Raw genomic sequence first — 19797 nt, 5'->3', positions numbered from 1 at the left:
AAAGAACATATAGGCGTAGAGTCACAGGTTCAGTTGACAGCTATGTGCTACATATGTTCGTGAATTCTAAAAGGGTTCTCCAGATTGTTTGAAGCAACAACCTACAGACTGAATCAATTTCACTCATAGCTCGGCATTCCATCCGGAGAAGACTGAGACATTGGAGCCGATACCAGCCATTGCAATAGAATCACTTTTTTACCCAACAGCATGCACTTTGCAGGAATGCTTTCATGCCCTTTGAAACAGGATTAATTACATGGTTTATTGAAAATAACATTTTAAGCGTTAAGATGCAAGATACATGGAAAAGCTGTGTCCAAAAGTATTGAGTCTTAGAACAAGTATAAACATATGCCCCATGGAGGCATTGGGACGCAAATATTTAGGGCAACAAAAGTCAGTTCTCAAAGAGGTTTTATAAGCACATTGAGGAGAAATATACAGTACAGGTGCATGATCACTTCCTAGTTCATTTCCCATAAATACACAATGGTAGACAAAATGAGTAGTTTTATATATATTTATAATGTACATCTTTAAAGTCTCATTGGTTGTGGGGCATGGGACAAATTTTAATAAGCCCTGCATTAAAATTATCAGCTGTAGGAAATTAGAACAGACAATTCTCACAAGTTCTGCACGTTACTGGATTTGTATTATTTTTTTCACCACAAGTAAAACTTCCTTGTTTCTTAGAGTATAGATTACTGGATTTAGAAGGGGTGTCACAACAGTATAGAATACAGCAACAACCTTATCCATGTAGAAAGGGTGGTTTCCTGGTGGTCTAATATACATATACATAACGCATCCAAAGAAAATGGTCACCACAATAAGGTGAGAGGCACAGGTGGAAAAGGCCTTAAGACGCCCAGATGAGGAAGGGATTTTTACTATGGTTTGTATAATGAAAGTATAAGATACAAAAGTGAAGGAGCATTAAGGCAATACATACAGAAATGGCCATTTCTGTTCCATAGGACCTTACACAAGAAAGTTCCAGCAGAGGCCCTGGATCACACAGGAAATGATTAAGCTGATTTGGCCCACAGAACCGCTGCTGCAGTACTAATAATATGGGGGTCAGTGGCCAAAGGAACCCAAAAATCCAGCAAGAAGCAGCCAAACAGGAACATATCTTACTGCTCATTAACACATTGTAGCGGAGGGGGTGGCAGATGGCTAGATATCGATCATAGCCCATGACAGTGAGAAGGAAACACTCAGTCGTACCAAAGCAGAAGAAGAAATAAAACTGTAAGAAGCAACCATTGAAAGAAATAGAGTTCATTCTAGATAATAAACCAAAAAGCATTTTGGGGACAGTGCTAGTGGTGTACCAGATTTCAACAAAAGATAAATTACTAAGGAAAATGTACATAGGCTTGTGTAGGCGAGGTGCGGACCACACCAACATAATTATTGCCATATTCCCAACTAAAGTGAGGATGTAGATAGCTAAAAAAAGTGTAAAGAGAGGAAGCTGAGCTGCCTGATGAATGGAGAGTCCACAAAGGATAAAATATGTCACTTGCGTTTGGTTTCTTCCTTGCATCTCTTGAACATGTAACCTGGAAGGAGCCAAGATCATAATAAATCATGCTTCATGTTGATCATCAGAATTCAGGTGAACCCCCCCCCCCCCCATCCACCTCCACCCCCAGCGTTAGAAATACATTCCTCATTTTTATGTACCATATCCAGTATACCATTGTTCATCACTGGTTCTATTATTTATTAATTAGGCTTTATTTACAGCCTTTTTAAAAAAATTCATTCAAGGTGGTGTACTGCAAGAATATGTCGATAATTCCTGTAGAAATATTCAAATACCAGTACTTCCAATGTTAACACAACGCATAATAAAATATCTTAGCAGTGTTAGGAGAGGTGGAACATAGACAGATGGAACATAGACAGGTGGAACATAAACAGGTGACATAGACATAGGACAGGTGGAACATAGACAGATAAGATAGAGTAACAATGGTAAGAGAATAAGGGAACTAACAGACAGAAAGCTGTGTGTGAAATCAGAAAAATGCATAAATACAAGTTCAGCTAGAATAGGAGTAGATAACCACTGTATGTGCAGCTGGTATTAATCCTTGAGTTTGTTTGACTATGGAGTTAGTTGCTTCTTCCATTAAAGCAGCGCAGTATTCTAACACCAAACGGCTGATTAACCGTTCCCCTTAAACTGTATACTGTACATGACATCCTGTTTGTCTGTCTTGTCTGTTTAGATTGTAAGCTCTTTCGAGCAGGAACTATCTTCTTCTTTGTGACTCTGTACAGTGCTGCGTGCTTCTGGTAGCGCTATAGAAATAATTCATAGTACTGGTAGCATAGATCACTCTGGTGGCTTCTCTCAAGGAAAACAGCGCTCTGCTGCTTTCCTTGAAAGAAACTGAGCCAAGCTGGCAAAATCTTTATTTAGAGAAGGGGTTAGAGGGGGAACCAAGATGGACGCTGACTAATTTAGCTGCACGTCATGCGTCGGTGAGCTCGTCAAACATCAGACTTTTATCGGCAAACTTTACCTTTATGAACGGAGATGCCCAAACGGAGAGGAAAGAGCTCAGCTGGGGCCTCGCGGAGCTCTGAAGCAGCCGGTTTGGGCAACATAAAGGAGCTTATCTGTCGCATGCCCTTCAGCCGTCGGTGATTCTCCCGCTGGAGACGCCCCGGATGGGCGGAACGCAGGCGATCTCTCAGGGACTGGAAACCACGCTGAGTTAGAGAATGACACGGGGAAAAAATCTGTCCCCGTCACTGCCCCGTCACCGAACCACCGTCCCCTTCACCGCCCCATCCCTGCCGTTCCCTTCACAACCCCATCCCCGTCCCTGCCGTCCCCTTCGCCCGAGAATCTCCCTCCCCTCCTTACCTTTGGGGCGCGTTAGTAAAAAATTGAAACTTAAGGGAGGGAAGGAGAGCAGTCATCGATCATGCGCGGCCCCCCTCCCTCCCTTCCTACTTACCTACAGCCAAATCTATCTCCTTCCCTCCCCCTTACCTTCATGGCGCTTTCGTAAAAAACTTACTGAAGCCAGCAAAGCCTGCCTGCAGTTGCGTGTGTGTGGGCGGAAGCTTCTCCTCTGACGCAACTGGAGGCCGGTGAAAATGCTGATGGGAGCTTGGAGCCAGACTCCCTACATTTACAGGAGAGTCAAGGCATGGAGACTGAGGAGTCGATAACAGCAGGGGACTGGCGAATCCAGGACAGTGACCAACGAGGAGAACGATCAGCTGGAGAGGAATTGGAACCTGTGGTTCATGTACCTCAAGTGTAGAAACCCCGGGAGGTAACATTAGAGTATATCTGGGACTTGGTAGCTAGTATACCTAATTTAATAAATCCTCAATTTCATCAATTAGAAGAGAAAATAAAAGTCCATACTATTGATATTCAGATATTGATGTTCAGAATTGATATTCAGAAAGTAACAGAATCAAAAAAAGGAAATTGCTAACATTAATCAGGAGATATCAAAGACCAAACAGCTCTATGAGACATTTATCAAAGACAATACTAATCTTAGGAGGAAGCTTGAGTCTTTGGAAAATTTCTCTCACAGTAATAATCTAAGATTGGTTAATTTTCCCATAGTCACTATGATAACTCCTAGGGAGATGCTGAAAAGATACATGTTGGGGAATTTTGGAATTATCAGAGGAGGTGATACCTCCATTGACACATGCAACAACAGCAAGAAATTGTTCAGGAGACTTTGAATGTGTCTACCCTATTGGAATTATCCGATAGGGAAAGGGTGGTACCTTCAACCGTATTATTAACAGTGGCTTTGGCCCCAGACAAAAACTGGTTTTTGAGACTTTTCTTTAAAAATAATCAGAAGCAATTCCTAGGCATGAAGATACAAATGTATCCCGATCTTGCCCAAGATACCCAGAGACATCGTAAAGAATTTTTACTTGCATCATCCATGTAAATGTATTGTTTATTATTCTTCACAAAAATATGTTTTCTTTGAACCTTTCCAGCTGGAGAATGAAAAAGATAAGAGCTAAGCCCTAGATAAAGATGAAAATTTATGGGCTATCCCTGAGTTCAGTTTAAATCTAGTTGTGGTATTCTTCTTTACATATTTTATATTAAATCTTGCTTTTGTTACCTTGGATCCAAAAAGGAGGACTTGAGTTGAAATTTAAGCATATTGTTATAATATATTGTTAAATGTTTGATTTGTATTGATGATAAGTTTTTGCCTTAAATTTTGCTTCCTGTACAAGTTTACACTTAATAATTAAATGTAAAATGATAAATTAAAAAATAATAATAAAAATAAAAAAATCTTTATTTCACGTCACTTGGGTTCCAATTGGTTGTTTTCTGCTTTTGAACCTTTCCACATTGAAGTCATTTTTGGCATTGACTCCTGGCGCAGGCATTTGTGCAGAAATATAGCCCATGTCGGGTCTTCCACTACAGAGAATGTTTTGTCCCATTCTATGAGGCCCTTGGTGCTTTCTTCTTGTTCACTGCTTTGCTGTGTACTCGTACCTTGATTCCCTCTCTTTGTTGCTTTAGTCTAGATTTTTGACAAGTCCATTTAGATGTCACATCAACAAAAGATTCCCCAGAGATATAATTAGTTTACACACTAGACACATTTAGATGTGGCAATATATAAATTAGAAATTAATTTACTACAAATAAATTAAAAAAAATCTGCAGAGGAAGGTACAAACATTCAGTTAGAATTTTTGCAGCTTATAAGATATTGGGGTCCTTTTACTAAGGTGCACCTATGGATTTAGCGCACCTTAATGCATTAGCACGTGTTAACCCTTAGTGTCTGCACTTTGTAGAATCGCACCGAGCAGTGTCTAAACGAAGTTAAGCATTGTTTGGAGTCTCTAAGAGTTCCTTTTATCAAGTGCGGTAGAGCTTAGCACAGGCCAATGAGATAAATGCTCCAACACTCATTCAATTCCTATGAGTGTAGAAGCACTTACCTCGCCAGCCTGCCCTAAAATGTTCCATCGCAGCTTGATAAAAGGAGCCCAAAATCAGGGTTTTTCTCGCCTAATATAACAGCACCTACCTCAGATGCCTAGCGAAGCCTAAGGGCTCCTTTTACAAGGGTGCGCTAGCATTTTTAATGCACGCACTGGATTAGCGTGCACTATAGCGCGTGCTAGTCAAAAATCTATCACTTGCTCAAAAGGAGGCGGTAGCAGCTAGCGCGCACGGAAATTTAGCGTGACTTTGTAAAAGGAGCCCTAAGTCTTTCTACACCCAAATCCTGCCCCTAACTATATCTACTTTTCGAGTAGGCATCATTAGGTACTGGTAGGACCATTGGCGTAGGTTATTTCTGTGCGGAACTTAATTTTATAGTTTAAAAAAAAAAGAAAAACATTTTAAAGGAATTTTCAATTATCATGTCATTTAGACCAATTTAAAAAAAAAAAAAAAAGTTCCACATCGAATTCGGTTCATAGTCTAAAGCGCGCGAGGACAGAGGCGCGCCGACAACCGAGCACAGGATTTAATCGCGCCAAAGAAAAAACGTAAAAAAAGGGCTCCAACAGGGGGGTGTTGGTGGGGAACCCCCCACTTTACTTAATAGAGATCGCGCTGGCGTTGTGGGGGGTTGTAACCTCCCTCATTATACTGGAAACTTAACTTTTTCTCTGTTTTTAGGGAAAAAGTTGTTTTCAGTATAATGTGGGGGGTTATACCCCCCCCCCACAGCAGCGTGATCCCTATTAAGTAGAGTGGGGGGGTTTCCCCCACACACACAACCCATCAGAGCCCTTTAAAATACGGGGTTTCTTCAGCATGATTAAGCCCTGCGCTCAGTTGTCTGTGCTCGGTTGTCGGCGTGCCTTTGTCCTCGCGCGCTTTGACCCGTCATCTCAAATTCAGCTATGTGCTGCCAAATATATGTGCCTTGATCTGTTAGCACATCTTAGTAAAAGGAGTCCATTGTGTTTTATAAATTTAGTTGCTGATTTTAGAAAGGGACAAAAGTATACTGAGCAAATAAACATGGAGGGGGATCTACATTCACTGCTATTAGGAAAGAGAAGAACATAATCATTTGTGAAGACATAAAAAAAAGGAGTCACTTACTGACAGTGAGATAATTAAATCTCCACCCTGTAATGTAGTGTTTATTAACTCATCAGCACCATATCCCAGGTCAATGAAGGATCTGATATACTGTTATCAAGAAATCAAGGAAGGTGTCTCGTCAAAGGAAAATCCTCCATCTTGTTGAAGTTGAAGAACACTGACTTTGTCATCTCTGTGTTTTAAGCCTATGGTTCTGAGCTAAGGGATATTCTTTTATACTAAGCTTGTAGCTCGCTGGGGCTTTCCTGATCCATGGAGAATTCTTAGGTGTGCTCACTCACCCTGTAGAAACTAATTATGTAGGAAGATTATAAAGGAAAACTTCAGAACAAAACAAGGTTAATCAAAAGATAATGGGGACTGTTTTTATCATTTCTATGGTATGTTTGCTATACAGGAAACCTCCACAAATTTGCGAATCGCGGACTCAGTAATTTGCGGTATTTTCCGACCACCACTTCCTTATACTAAAGTCATGGTTACACCAATCAGGAGCTGCTTTGACATGCCTTCAGAGTCTTAACCCAAACGCTGGCTAAGGACTGTTTATGAATGCTGGGGAAAGAAAGTCCCTGTTTACCCAGCTCAGTACTACTAGCTGTTCTGCATTGAAACTGAATGAACTTTTGATTGATAACAGTTGCACTTTTAGTTAGGATACTCTGGTGAAGAGGACTTTTAATATTATGATTTCTTTTTAAGAAGTCCAGAGCATGCCTGATTATGTTTGAGTTAAAGAAGAGCCTGTTTTTTGTGTGTAAAGTTTATGCCGCCGGGGAAACCGGGCTGGCCTGTTGTTGCTGAGGCCACGGGCCTAATAAAAGCTATAATTTACAGCTGAAGCCATTCTGACTTCTGGCGTTTCTGTACCAAGAACACACCACATCTAACCCAGGTGATAAACTAGAGGTATCCTGCTTGAAGGTGGCCCTACTTCAAAGGGGCTCACGCCGGAGTGTCAGTTATAGGTCTCTGCCTAGCTACCAAAAACCGCTCGGCCAGAACATAGGTGGTGACAATATGCACAGAAAAAAAAAAATCAAATATTTGCAGAATAATCTTTAATTTAGATTAATACGCACAGATACTTTTAACCCATGTACAGTATAGTGGAGGCCATTTTCTTTAATCCATTGCTTATTATTTTTTATATTGACAACATTTGGACACAATTTATTGAATCAGATTAACTACAAATTTCCCTACTACACAATAGAAGAAACTGATCATATGGCTGAAGAGGAACATATTACAATGCTTCAATTCCTTCCCCTTCCAAATAGGTTCATAGACAGCTGAGATACCAAGGGATCGCAACCCAATCCCAGCCAGAAAGTCTGAGGACTCAAAGTCTGAGGACTCAAAGTGCAGAAAAAAGTCCCTCCGAAGATAGAGAGAAGATCTGGAGACTTAGTACATGGATGGTTTTTCTTCCCCTTTGGGGTTAGTGATTTTCTCTAGGTTCTTTGTGATGATGTCGTCAAGTTCCACCTTAAAGCATATAAACAGCAGGAAATGAATACTGATGTACTTCCATTTGAATGAAAACCATCCTAAAATATTATGCCCTTAATTCTCCACACGGAAAAATGTACAAGCATATCTTTATAGAATAACAAGCATAAAGATGCCCACGTAAATTCCAATTATTGCCACTAATCAATTGTTAGCACCCAATTACACAACTGCGCAAGAGGTTTTTGGTGCGTGTCAGCCAGTGCACTGTTTTGCAAAAAAAAAAAAAAGGATGGGGTAAATTACACACACAATTTAGATGTGCACCTAAATTTGCACATGCAATTTTGAGTTATATATATATATATATATAGAATTGGCGGGGGGGGAAGGGGCTATAATCAACCCAGCCATCCTATGCAAAATTAACCTTCACATTTATTTCTGAGACAATGAAGAGTTAAGGAACATGCTCAGGCACACAAGGAACATAAGATAGAGAGAAGCAGAATTTAACCCCTTCTGTTCCAACCACTAGGCTAGTACTTCAGTCATTTTCTTTAAAAAATAATTCAGCCCAACCAACCAACTTCTTAAATTCTGAGCATTATTGTGCCACTAAAACTGAAAAGAGTGTTACCTTACATTGTTAAGTTCCAATTTGTAGAAGTAAAATTCTACGTTTTGACATTGTTTCAGGTCATTGATTGAACAATAGCCACATCATTCTCTTTTCGGTTGGGCTGAGAACTTTTCAGAACCACTGTAAGGATTAGTAGTAATAACAGTAGTAGTGGTAGTAGCAGTTATAACGATTTGCAGTAGTAGTAGAACTATTGGTAGTAGCAGTATTAGTAACGATTAGTAAAAGTAGCAGAAGCAATAGTAGCTAGTAGTGGTAGTAGTTGTAAAGAGTAGTGGTAGTGATTGTTGAAGGGAATAGCAGAAATACTAAGTACTACTAGTAAGTAGTAGTTGAAGTGGTAGTAGTAATTATAAGGGATTAGTGTTTGTAGCAGTAGTAGTAAAGGTTAGGTTAGTCCAAACAAAGATGACTATAATAGTTCGCTGGTTCGGGGTAAGATGGAGGATGGGACTATAGTGGTTTGATAGTTTGGGCCTTGGTGTTCGTATAAATTAGAGGAGTTGCTTTAAGGGTTAAGGTTATTGAACAAAGTACACTAAACATATCTCTAAAATCAGAAACTCACATAAAACCCGCGCAGGTCCATTAGAATACTGCGTATTTCTACATATGCTGCCTCGTCTTTCTCATGCACCAGCATGCGGTAATCCATCTGCAATTAGAGGAGGATGACAGGTCAAGGGAAATTTAGGGTCTCAATGAATATCATAGTATCTAATTCCACTGATTATTCTGCCCCCTATCCTCCCTCCCCCCTCAAAAAAAAATCTAGAGCAGTATTTGAAAGCACAGTGCTTAGTATCTGGATAGTGCTTTTGCATATTCATACCAACCTTCTCTGACTATTCAGAGAGTACTGGGAAAGAGTTGCAAATGAGAAGGGGTTGTCCTAGAACTTATTCAGATGATGGCAATATTCAATCTTCTGTGTCCTAAGTTTTCTGGATTACAGGCTGTATATTGCCACTATTTAAATAAGCTCCATTGCTGACTGCCTTATCCAGATATTTATCTTCTGCCATTTTCTGAACAGTGGCACTGAATCCAGTTTATTATTTTAGTATAGTACTCCAGCCAACATAAAAAAATAAATCAAAAAGAAACACTAACAGTGGTTGAATATTGACCTGCTAATCATTCTACAGTATTCTCTCGGACATATATGCAAACTAGATCTACAATATTGTACTTTTCTGCTTTTCTGTCTCCCTTTCTCTGTGCTCTGTGGTTCAGAGTTTCAGAGAAACGTCCAGCAGTTGAACTTGTACAAAGCCCAGAAGTCCAGGGAAGAGAAAAAGGCAGAAAGAAACTCAGAAATGTTCACTCACCACATATGTTTCCTTGGAAGCTTTGGCCACAGCATCTCCTCGCTCAGAGAAATACCTGCAAGATGCAAAGAAAAAAGCTGATAATGCATGCAAATTTATCTCATGTGAATCCATTGTGGGTATGCTGAAAACCTGACTGGATATGTTCTGTGAACTGGGTTGAGAACCCCTGGCCTAGACTGTGGGCTCTAAGTCAGGGGTGTCAAACTCAATCACATAAGGGACCGAAATCTAAAACATAGGCTAAGTCGTGGGCCAAATTTTTTATTTGGCCCACGACTTTTATTTGGCCCAAATTTACTTAGGGGTCATTAGCATACCTTAATAAAAGGACCCCTTTGTCTTTGTAGAAGTATAGGGTTACAACCTCTCCAACCCCATGCCGGCTCTGTGATGTAAACAAAATAAATTAAAAAAGACTTTTCCTCTCTCTTTTAGGTCCTAGTTCATGATTGTAATCTAACACCAGCTCTGGCAGGATACACATTTCAAATCTGACATATTGTAATCACAAAATAGAAAATAAAATGATTTTTTTCTACCTTTTGTTGTCTGGTCATTATTCAAATCATGTTGGACCCAGGCTCTGGTTGTCTTCTGATAACTCGCTTGCCAGGGTCTCCTGCCCATTTGTCATTTTCTTCTTTCTCCATGCTAACCATCCATCTTTCATCTCTGTCCTCCCCTTCTGTTTCCCTTCCCTCCCCCAGAGGTCTGACATTTTTTCTTTTTTTTGTCTACATCCCCGCAGCTGCAGTGATGGACCCCACCATCCCCAGATCCGTCATCTCTCCTTTTCTCAACTACCCTTTCATCTAGCATCTCTCCCTCCCAGCATCTCTCCCTCCTTCCCCACCACCCCAGTGCCCACCATCTCTCCCTTTCTCTTCCTAACTATCCTCCTATCTAGTATCTATATTCCTCCCTCTACACTATCCCTTGAGTCCAACTTCTTTCCCTTTCTGTTCCTTCCCTTCATAAATCCCATTTTCCACCATCTCTCTCTCTCCTCTGTTTTTAGACCCATTATTGTTTTCCCTCCCCCTCAGTCCGGCATATGCATGTCTCTTTGGACCATCCACTTTCCTCCATCCATGTACTTCTACACCAGCCCCCCCCCCCCCACCGAAAGCCTGCATGTTCCCCTTTTTTGTAGCATCCTTTGGCTACCCCCCTGGTCTCTCCTTCAGCTAATTAAGGCAGCCTGCTGAGAATTACCAGTGCTGAAGTGATCCTAACAGGTTGCCGTCAGCCTCCACAGCACGTTCCCTCTGCCGCAGTCCCGCCCCTCTTCTGACATCAGGGGTGGGATAGAGGCAGAGGGAACATGCAGTGGAGGCTACGGCAGCCTGCTAGAATTTCTACATCCAACCGGCGATCCTCTGCAGGCTGCTTTAAAGGTGAGACCGGGCAGCCAGGATGGAGGGAGGGAAGAAAGAGAGGGCCAAATCTTGGGCCAAATTTAATTACTCTGTGGGCCAAATTTGGCCCACAAGCCTGAGTTTGACAGCTCTGCTCTAAGTTGCAGGTGTAGTAATAGGTGGGTGGGCCAGAATTGACCATGGCCTCTCTACTTTGGAGTGAGGTCCACCCAATCATCATCAGTAGCAGGAACTACTGAGAGGAAAACTAAAGGTGGTGTCAATAGCTGCATTGCCCTGTGTCCACCCATGTTGACAACAACCTTGACAAAAGTGGAACATGCTCATAAGAATTGCCACTGCTGAGTCAGACCAGTGGTCCATCATGCCCAGCAGTCCGCTCATGCGGCGGCCCTCTGGTCTAAGACCAGCACCCTAACTGAGACTAGCCCTACCAGCGCACGTTCTTGTTCAGCAGAAACTTGTCTAACTTTGTCTTGAATCCTTGGAGGGTGTTTTCCCCTATAACAGCCTCTGGAAGAGCATTCCAGCTTTGTACCATTCTCTGGGTGAAGAAGAACTTCCTTACGTTTGTACGGAATCTATCCCCTTTCAACTTTAGAGAGTGCCCTCTTGTTCTCCCTACCTTGGAGAGGGTGAACAACCTGTCCTTATCTACTAAATCTATCCCCTTCAGTACCTTGAATGTTTCGATCATGTCCCCTCTCAATCTCCTCTGTTCGAGGGAGAAGAGGCCCAGTTTCTCTAATCTTTCACTGTACGGCAGCTCCTCCAGCTCCTTAACCATCTTAGTTGCTCTTCTCTGGACCGTTTCGAGTAGTACCGTGTCCTTCTTCATGTACGGTGACCAGTACTGGACACAGTAATCCAGGTGAGGGCGTACCATGGCCCGGTACAGCGGCATGATAACCTTCTCTGATCTGTTCGTGATCCCCTTCTTTATCATTCCTAGCATTCTGTTTACCCTTTTTGCTGCCACCGCACATTGTGCGGACGGCTTCATCGATTTGTCGATCAGAACTCCCAAGTCCCTTTCCTGGGAGGTCTCTCCAAGTACCGCCCCGGACATCCTGTATTCGTGCATGAGATTTTTGTTACCGACATGCATCACTTTACACTTATCCACGTTGAACCTCATCTGCCATGTCGATGCCCATTCCTCGAGCTTTATTATGTCACATTGCAGATCTTCGCAATCCCCCTGCGTCTTTACTATTCTGAATAACTTCATATCATCTGCAAATTTAATCACCTCGCTCGTCGTACCTATGTCCAGATCATTTATAAAGATGTTAAAGAGCACGGGTCCAAGCACCGAGCCCTGCGGCACCCCACTAGTGACGCTCTTCCAGTCCGAGTATTGTCCATTTACCCCCACTCTCTGTTTCCTATGCTCCAGCCAGTTTTTAATCCATGTGAGTATTTCACCCTCGATTCAATGTCTTGCAATTTTCCGAAGTAGTCGTTCATGCGGAACCTTGTCGAATGCCTTCTGAAAATCCAGATATACAATGTCGACTGGATCGCCCTTGTCTATCTGTCTGTTTACTCCCTCAAAGAAGTGCAGCAAGTTCGTCAAACACAATCTGCCTTTGCTAAAACCGTGCTGACTGGTCCTCATCAGCCCATGTCCGTCAAGGTGATCAATGATGCTGTCCTTTATCAGTGACTCTACCATCTTTCCTGGTACCGAGGTCAGACTCACCAGTCTGTAGTTCCCTGGATCTCCCCTAGAACCTTTCTTGAAGATCGGTGTAATATTCGCCACCTTCCAGTCTTCCAGAATCTTTCCCGATTTGATCGACAGATTGGCTATTAGTTGAAGCAATTCAGCTATGATCCCTTTCAGTTCCTTCTCTCTCATCCCTACTTCAGTCTCATATCTTCCTCTCTCCACATTTCACCCTTTCCTTAATGTCTTTGCCTCTTTTTCTCCCCTTGTCAATGTCTTCATACATCTCCCAGTGTCTTTTTCAAGCCTTTGCTCCTTACTTAGAAATGTTGGTTTGAAAAGTTTCCACTTTGGTTTTAATGGCGGTGATCCTCTCTAACACCTTCTCCTGCAGAAAGAAAGAGACAGTGGTTAAGTTCAAGTTTAAAGCCCATCTCTTTGAGACTGCTTTCAACCAGTGGTGTAGTGAGGATGAGAGGCATCGGGGCAGTGGTGCCCCTCCCCTGCCCTCTTCTTCGGCCCCCCACTCCCATCCACTCATTCCCCGCCCCTCATTCCCCAGGAGCCAGGTGTGTGTATGCCCCCTTCCCTGTACCTCTTTAACATTCGCGGAATGAGCAGCAACCCCAACCTGCTGCTTGCACCAGCTCTTCCTGTGATGTCACTTCCTAGGTGCGGGTCCAGGAAGTAACATCGGAGGAAGAGCTGATGCTGGCTCGAGCAGCAGGTTGGGGTTGCTGCTCATGCTGTGAACATTAAAAAGATACTGGGGAAGGGAAGCTTCCAATTCCTAATTCCTTTCACTTTGGGTTCTGCATCCTCAACTCTATAAGTCATATCTGTTTGTACAAGTTAGACTGTAAACTCTTACGAGCTCGGTAAGTCTTTCAGTGCCATAGAAGTGATAAATAGTAGTAGTAGTAGTAGCACTTTCTCTCTGCTCTAAGTCTTACCTGGATTGCTACTCCAAAATCATTTCCATCCTCAATTTTTGGGATCAAGTGCTGAATCCAAGTGATGATCTGAAATTGCAATCGCAGAATTATTATTTTTTTTATGATCTGTATTGTGAAGAACAGAAGTTAATATTTCCAGAAATACATTAACTTGACTTCAATAGAAGGAGGCTGGTTTTTAGCATGCTAATTTGCAAGATTCATTTTGAAGTTACCATGATGCACTTTTCCTTAAGGATGCGCACTTCTGGTTTCAACTGATTCAGAAGGCTCTGTATCTTCTCATTGCTCTTCAGAAAGCCACATTTTGGGGCTGGGAAGAAACAGAAGGTAGCAACACAAGTGGACTAGTGACATAGTAACATAGTGGACCAGTGACATGAAAGTATACAAAGAGAGAGGCGGAACATACAGAAAGAGGAAGATGGATGAACATGGACAGCCATAAAACAATCAAGAATATAACATAAGAATTAAATATTGATGCTTTCCTTACTTTCTTTTTTTTCTTCCTTGTCTGTTTCCATTTTTGAACTCTCCTGGGGAGGGGGTATGAAAGCAAATGGTAAAAATTATGACTGAGGTTGTGATAGTTTGTTGAACATAGATAACGTGCCTCCTTGTGTCCCCTTCATGGCCTGCTCTGATCCCCTAACTTTTCACTTGCTTACTTCATCTTCCTTTGGTGGAGGGTCTGGGATAGGAATATCCAGCTCAACATGAACACAGGAGAGATCAGTCAGATTCAGAGACCCATCCTGCCAAGGAAAATAGAAAATTAAAAGTCAACTCGTCACAAAAATGTCATAAGAACATAAGCATAGGGCAATGGTCCATCCAGTCCAATAACCTGTTTTTAAAAGTGACCAATTCAGGTCACACACACCTGACAGAAACCCAAATAGTAGCAACATTCTATGCTACCAATCCCTGGGCAATAAGTGGCTTCCTCCATATCTGTCATAATATGTTCCCTCCATGTGGAGTGCATGAACGATCGCTCATATGTTGTAGGAGTGTCACTCACAAAAATACTTGCAAATCTGGACAATTGTTGGTTTTTAGAACTTGTCGCTCATATAAAAAATCATTTGCATGCATCCAGCCAATCCTTAGATGGAACATTGTAGGATACTATGGACTTTTCCTCCAGGAAATTGTCCAAACCTTTTTTTAAACCCAGCTATGCAAACTACTGTTACAACATCCTCTGGTAAGGAGTTCTAGAGCTTAACTATTTATCAGTGAATAAATATTTCCTTATATTTGTTTTAAAAGGTATTTCATTGTAACTACATTGAGTGCCCCCTCATCTTTGTAATTTTTGAAAGAGTGAAAAATCGATTCAACTTTACCCATTCTACGCCACTCAGGATTTTGTAGAACTTTGGAGCATAGGAAACAGAGAGTGGGGGGTAAATGGACAATACTCGGATTGGAAGAGCGTCACCAGTAAGGTGCCGAAGGGCTCGGTGCTTGGACCCGTGCTCTTCAACATCTTTATAAACGATCTGGACATTGGTACGACGAGTGAGGTGATTAAATTTGCGGACGATACGAAGTTATTCAGAGTAATGAAGACATAGGGGGAATGCAAAGATCTGCAACGTGACATAATCAGGCTCGAGGAATGGCACCAACATGGTAGATGAGGTTTAACGTGGATAAGTGTAAAGTGATGCACGTAGGTAACAAAAATCTCATGCACGAATACAGGATGTCCAGGGCGGTACTTGGAGAGACCTCCCAGGAAAGAGACTTGGGAGTTATGATCAACAAGTTGATGAAGCCGTCCGCGCAATGTGCGGTGGCGGCGAAAAGGGCAAACAGAATGCTAGGAATGATAAAGAAGGGGATCACGAACAGAATAGAGAAGGTTATCATGCCGCTGTACCGGGCCATGGTGCACCCTCACCTGGAGTACTGCGTCCAGCACTGGTCGCCGTACATGAAGAAGGACACAGTACTACTCGAAAGGGTCCAGAGAAGAGCGACTAAGATGGTTAAGGAGCTGGAGGAGTTGCCATACAGCAAAAGATTATATAAATTGGGCCTCTTCTCCCTCGAACAGAGGAGATTGAGAGGGGACATGATCGAAACATTCAAGGTACTGAAGGGAATAGACTTAGTAGATAAGGGCAGGTTGTTCATCCTCTCCAAGGTAGGGAGAACAAGAGGGCACCCTCTAAAATTGAAAGAGGATAGATTCCGTACGAACATAAGGAAGTTCTTCTTCACCCAGAGAGTGTTAGAAAACTGGAACGCTCTGCTGGAGTCTGTCATAGGGGAAAACACCCGCCAGGGATTCAAGACAAAGTTAGACAAGTTCCTGATGAACCAGAACGTACGCAGGTAGGGCTAGTCTCAGTTAGGACGCTGGCCTTTGACCAGAGGGCCACTGCGTGTGCGGACTGCTTGGCAAGATGGACCCCAGGTCTGACCCAGCAGTGGCAGTTCTTATGTTCTAATCATATCCCCCCCTTTGCCATCTCTTTTCCAAGCTGAAGAGCCCTAACCTCATTAGTCTTTCCTCATACGAAACACATGCTCCAGGGCTTCTTAGTGGCCTAATCTCTGGAGGAGTTTAAGCTGGGTTAAAAACTTCCAAATGAACCTGTCTTTGGAGACAGATCACAGGATTACTCAAGAGCTTCTGTATTACCCAACTTATAGGCTTTGGGCAAGTCCTAGCTTTCTGATACCTCTTTCGGATGTTCTCTGAACCACTTGCTTTTATTACAAAAGGGAAAGAGGTACTACAGTGTCCATAATGCACTGGCAGGTTTACAAAACAGGCCCAGCTTCATAACCCAATCACTTGGTCATTCTAAGACAATGGTTTCCAAACTTGTCCTGGTGGAACTCTTGCCAGGTTTTCTGGATATCCACACTGGAAGCAGTATATGCTAATCAATCTCATGAATATTTATTGCAGATATCCTGAAAACCTGAGCGGCTGAGGTTCCTCCAGGATAGGTGTGGAAACAAACTGTTCTAAGGTAACAGCAGTGCCCTCTTCATTTACACAATTTAAAATACCTCTTAAAACATTTGTCACATGCAGTGGCATCGTAAGGGTGAGCGGCGTCTGGGGCAGTGGCGCCCCTCCCCCGCCACATGCGTGCCCCCTTCCCCATACCTTTTTAACTTATCCAGCATGAACAGCACGCTCTGACCTTAGTTCCTAGGCATGGGCCCTAGGATTGATGAAAGAGAGAGCGCCAATGTTGACGTGGGCAGCAACTTCGTGCCGGGGGAGTCAAAAGGTATGGGGAAGGCAAGAGGTGCACACGTGCAGCAAGGGGAAGAGCGGGGGAGGAGGGATGCCGCCCACTTAGCAAGATGGCACCTGGGGCAGTCAGCCCCCGCATCCCCCCCTTACTACGCCACTGGTCTCATGATCCCTATTTCTTGTAACATAATAGTTGACGGCAGATAAAGACCTGATTCAATCTAAAAATTTGTTGTTGGGGTTTTTTTTCCTTCTTTTTCTTAGATATTTCTGGGCAAGAATCCAAAGCTCTTCCCGGCACTGTTCTTAGGATCCAACTACTATTCAGGTTGTAAGCAGCAATGGACAGTTGATCTCACTGCCTTCAGACACAGTTTTGCTTCTGGATACAGTATAATCTCGTTATAACGGACTTGCTTATAACGGAACCTCGCCTATAGTGGACAAGGTCCGCTGGTCCTGGCCGTGCCCTATTATAAACATACAGAAAATCATTACATATAGCGGACTTACATATAACGGACTTTCGGATATAACAGACAACCAATTTGGCCCCCAGAGTCGCTTTTAGCTGTAGTTTTCTTTGGCTAAAACGGACATGCAGGCTCCACCTACAAGGCGCGTGACATGCCAGTGATATAGTATCAAAATGCAGCCCAGAAGAAAATGATTGAGTATTTTTCTTTCCAGTACAGTACGACATAATGCTTTAGAACATCTTTTAGTGTTCTGGTTTTGCAATCATTTCGTGCCATACCAATGTTTTTCTGAGTTTTGTTCTTGATGTTGCTGATATGGTTGTGTAGTGACTGTTGTTCATTGATTGAACGTTATTTCAAGTTGACCTAAACAAAGTTTTTAAAACATGCAACTCTGGATATAACGGACCATTTTTCCCGTCCCTTGAAGTCTGTTATAACGAGATTATACTGTATTGTACTCTTTTCACTACCTCACTTCCCGTTGTGGCTTAAATAATTATTATTTTTGATTGTACATGTTTTGCATCTACTATAATTGTGGTGTATAAAATAAAATGTAAATGTATTTCATTTTACCTTTAGGAGATTATCAAGCTGGATGACCTTCATGGGTATAAATCCAGAAAGGAATTCCTCGGCCTAAGAGAAAAGGAGGAGAAAAGAAAAGCTGCGGAATGGAAGAGAAAGAGCCAAGGAAATGGAAAAAAACCCAAAATCCAGATGAGTTGTCCTTTACCTCTTGGAAGAGGGTGCTCTTGAAAACCTCGACCTGAGAAAGAGAGAAAGATCTGAATTTTATTTCTCACTCTGTCTATGGATGCTGAGCTGCTTTGCAAGGGAGGGAGAAAGTGAGTTAGGCCATGCCAAGAGGGGGTGATAGCAGGGTATTCAGGTTGAAGGCAGAATTCATGTTATACTTTAGTGAAGAGGGGTTTCGTTATGCTCCAGAGTAGTGGTCTCAAACTCAAACCCTTTACAGAGCCACATTTTGGATTTGTAGGTACTTGGAGGGCCTCAGAAAAAAATAGTTAATGTCTTATTAAAGAAATGACAATTTTGCATGAGGTAAAACTCTTTATAGTTTATAAATCTTTCCTTTTGGCTAAGTCTTAATAATAATATTGTCATTTATAGCTAAAGAGACATATGATCAAGAAACTGTTTTATTTTACTTTTGTGATTATGATAAACATATCGAGGGGCCTCAAAATAGTACCTGGCAGGCCGTGAGTTTGAGGACACTGCCCAGGGTTATTTGCCTGGAGTGAAAAGGGCAGACTCTATTTCAGGTAGTAGGAAAGGGTTTGTGCCACAGTCTGGAAGTGCCTCCCTCTTCTCCTGGAGAAAATATCCCGAGATTAGAGGTGCTGTAAAGGATTTCTTCCTACCTTCTCCCTGGAGTCATTGCTAATCTTCAGAGCACAGGATTTCACCATAATGGGATTGCTGGATCCTGGAGCTGTCAGCTTCCTACTGTCTCTTTCTCTCACCGTCCTCGCTGCCTCTCTCTGCTTTCTGGCAATTCAACTTTACAAAGCTGCTTTCACTTTCGGCTTGCTTGCTGCCGGTCTCCAGTGATTGGCAGGCACCGTGCCAGGCTCAGGATGCGGACAAGATCTAGGAGCCTGAGGGTGAGGGAAGTGTGTGCACAGACTCAATGCAGCTTTCAGTTTGTAAGCAGAAAGGGGAATTCCAGAAACTGTAAGGCTCCGCTTCTAGAAATTCAAGGAAAAACAAGACAGGCAATTAGAGAGAGAGACAATGCTATGCATTTCTCTTTTCAAGTTTCAAGTTTATTTGAAATTTGATGAATCGCTTATACATAAAATACTAAGCGATTTACATTAAAATCCAAATTTGAATATACGTTAAAATACAAAATAATAATCTATATATATAAAATCGGAGGTATGTGTGTATGTATGTGTGTATGTATGTGCCGCGATCACGCAAAAACGGCTTGACCGATTTGAACGAAACTTGGTATGCAGATCCCTCACTACCTGGGATGATATGTTCTGGGGGTCTCGCGGCCCACCTGCACACGTGGGCGGAGCTACAAACAGAAAATCAGATTTCACCCATTCAAGTCAATGGAAAAAATGTAAAAAGCTGTGGGACCGATTTGAACAAAAATCGGTATGCAGATCTCTCACTACCGGGGGTGATATGTTCTGGGGGTCTCGCGACCCACCTGCACATGTGGGCGGAGCTACAAACAGAAAATCAGATTTCACCCATTCAAGTCAATGGAAAAAATGTAAAAAGCTGTGTGACCGATTTGAACGAAACTTGGTATGCAGATCCCTCACTACCTGGGGTGATATGTTCTGGGGGTCTCGTGGCCAACCTGCACACGTGGGCGGAGCTACAAACAGAAAATCAGATTTCACCCATTCAAGTCAATGTAAAAAGCTGTGGGACCGATTTGAACGAAAATTGGTATGCAGATCTCTCACTACCGGGGGTGATATGTTCTGGGGGTCTCGTGGCCCACCTGAACACGTGGGCGGATCTACAAACAGAAAATCA

The 19797-nt window shown here is 42.5% G+C and overlaps 1 protein-coding gene and 1 pseudogene across 1 annotated transcript; both read right to left on the bottom strand.

Annotated features, from left to right (window-relative positions):
• Nucleotides 1-645: 645 nt before the first annotated feature.
• LOC117349686 lies at nt 646-1558 on the bottom strand (annotated as a pseudogene).
• A 5598-nt stretch (nt 1559-7156) lies between these two features.
• Nucleotides 7157-18806, bottom strand: PSME2 (proteasome activator subunit 2). The gene is made up of 11 exons (XM_033923065.1): nt 18654-18806; nt 18002-18034; nt 17842-17904; nt 14223-14309; nt 14048-14090; nt 13767-13864; nt 13549-13617; nt 12916-12983; nt 9542-9596; nt 8779-8865; nt 7157-7603 (listed from the first exon to the last, which is right to left on the bottom strand). The coding sequence occupies exons 1-11, from the start codon at nt 18699-18701 to the stop codon at nt 7523-7525; spliced, it is 732 nt and encodes a 243-aa protein (XP_033778956.1). The 5' UTR covers nt 18702-18806; the 3' UTR covers nt 7157-7522.
• Between the last annotated feature and the right edge of the window lie 991 nt (nt 18807-19797).

The sequence above is a fragment of the Geotrypetes seraphini genome, chromosome 16 (genome assembly GCF_902459505.1).
Source record: "Geotrypetes seraphini chromosome 16, aGeoSer1.1, whole genome shotgun sequence".
In the NCBI taxonomy this organism is placed as follows: Eukaryota; Metazoa; Chordata; class Amphibia; order Gymnophiona; family Dermophiidae; genus Geotrypetes; species Geotrypetes seraphini.
Note: the sequence above shows the minus strand (reverse complement) of the source record. Positions and strands in the feature narration are given on the sequence as shown.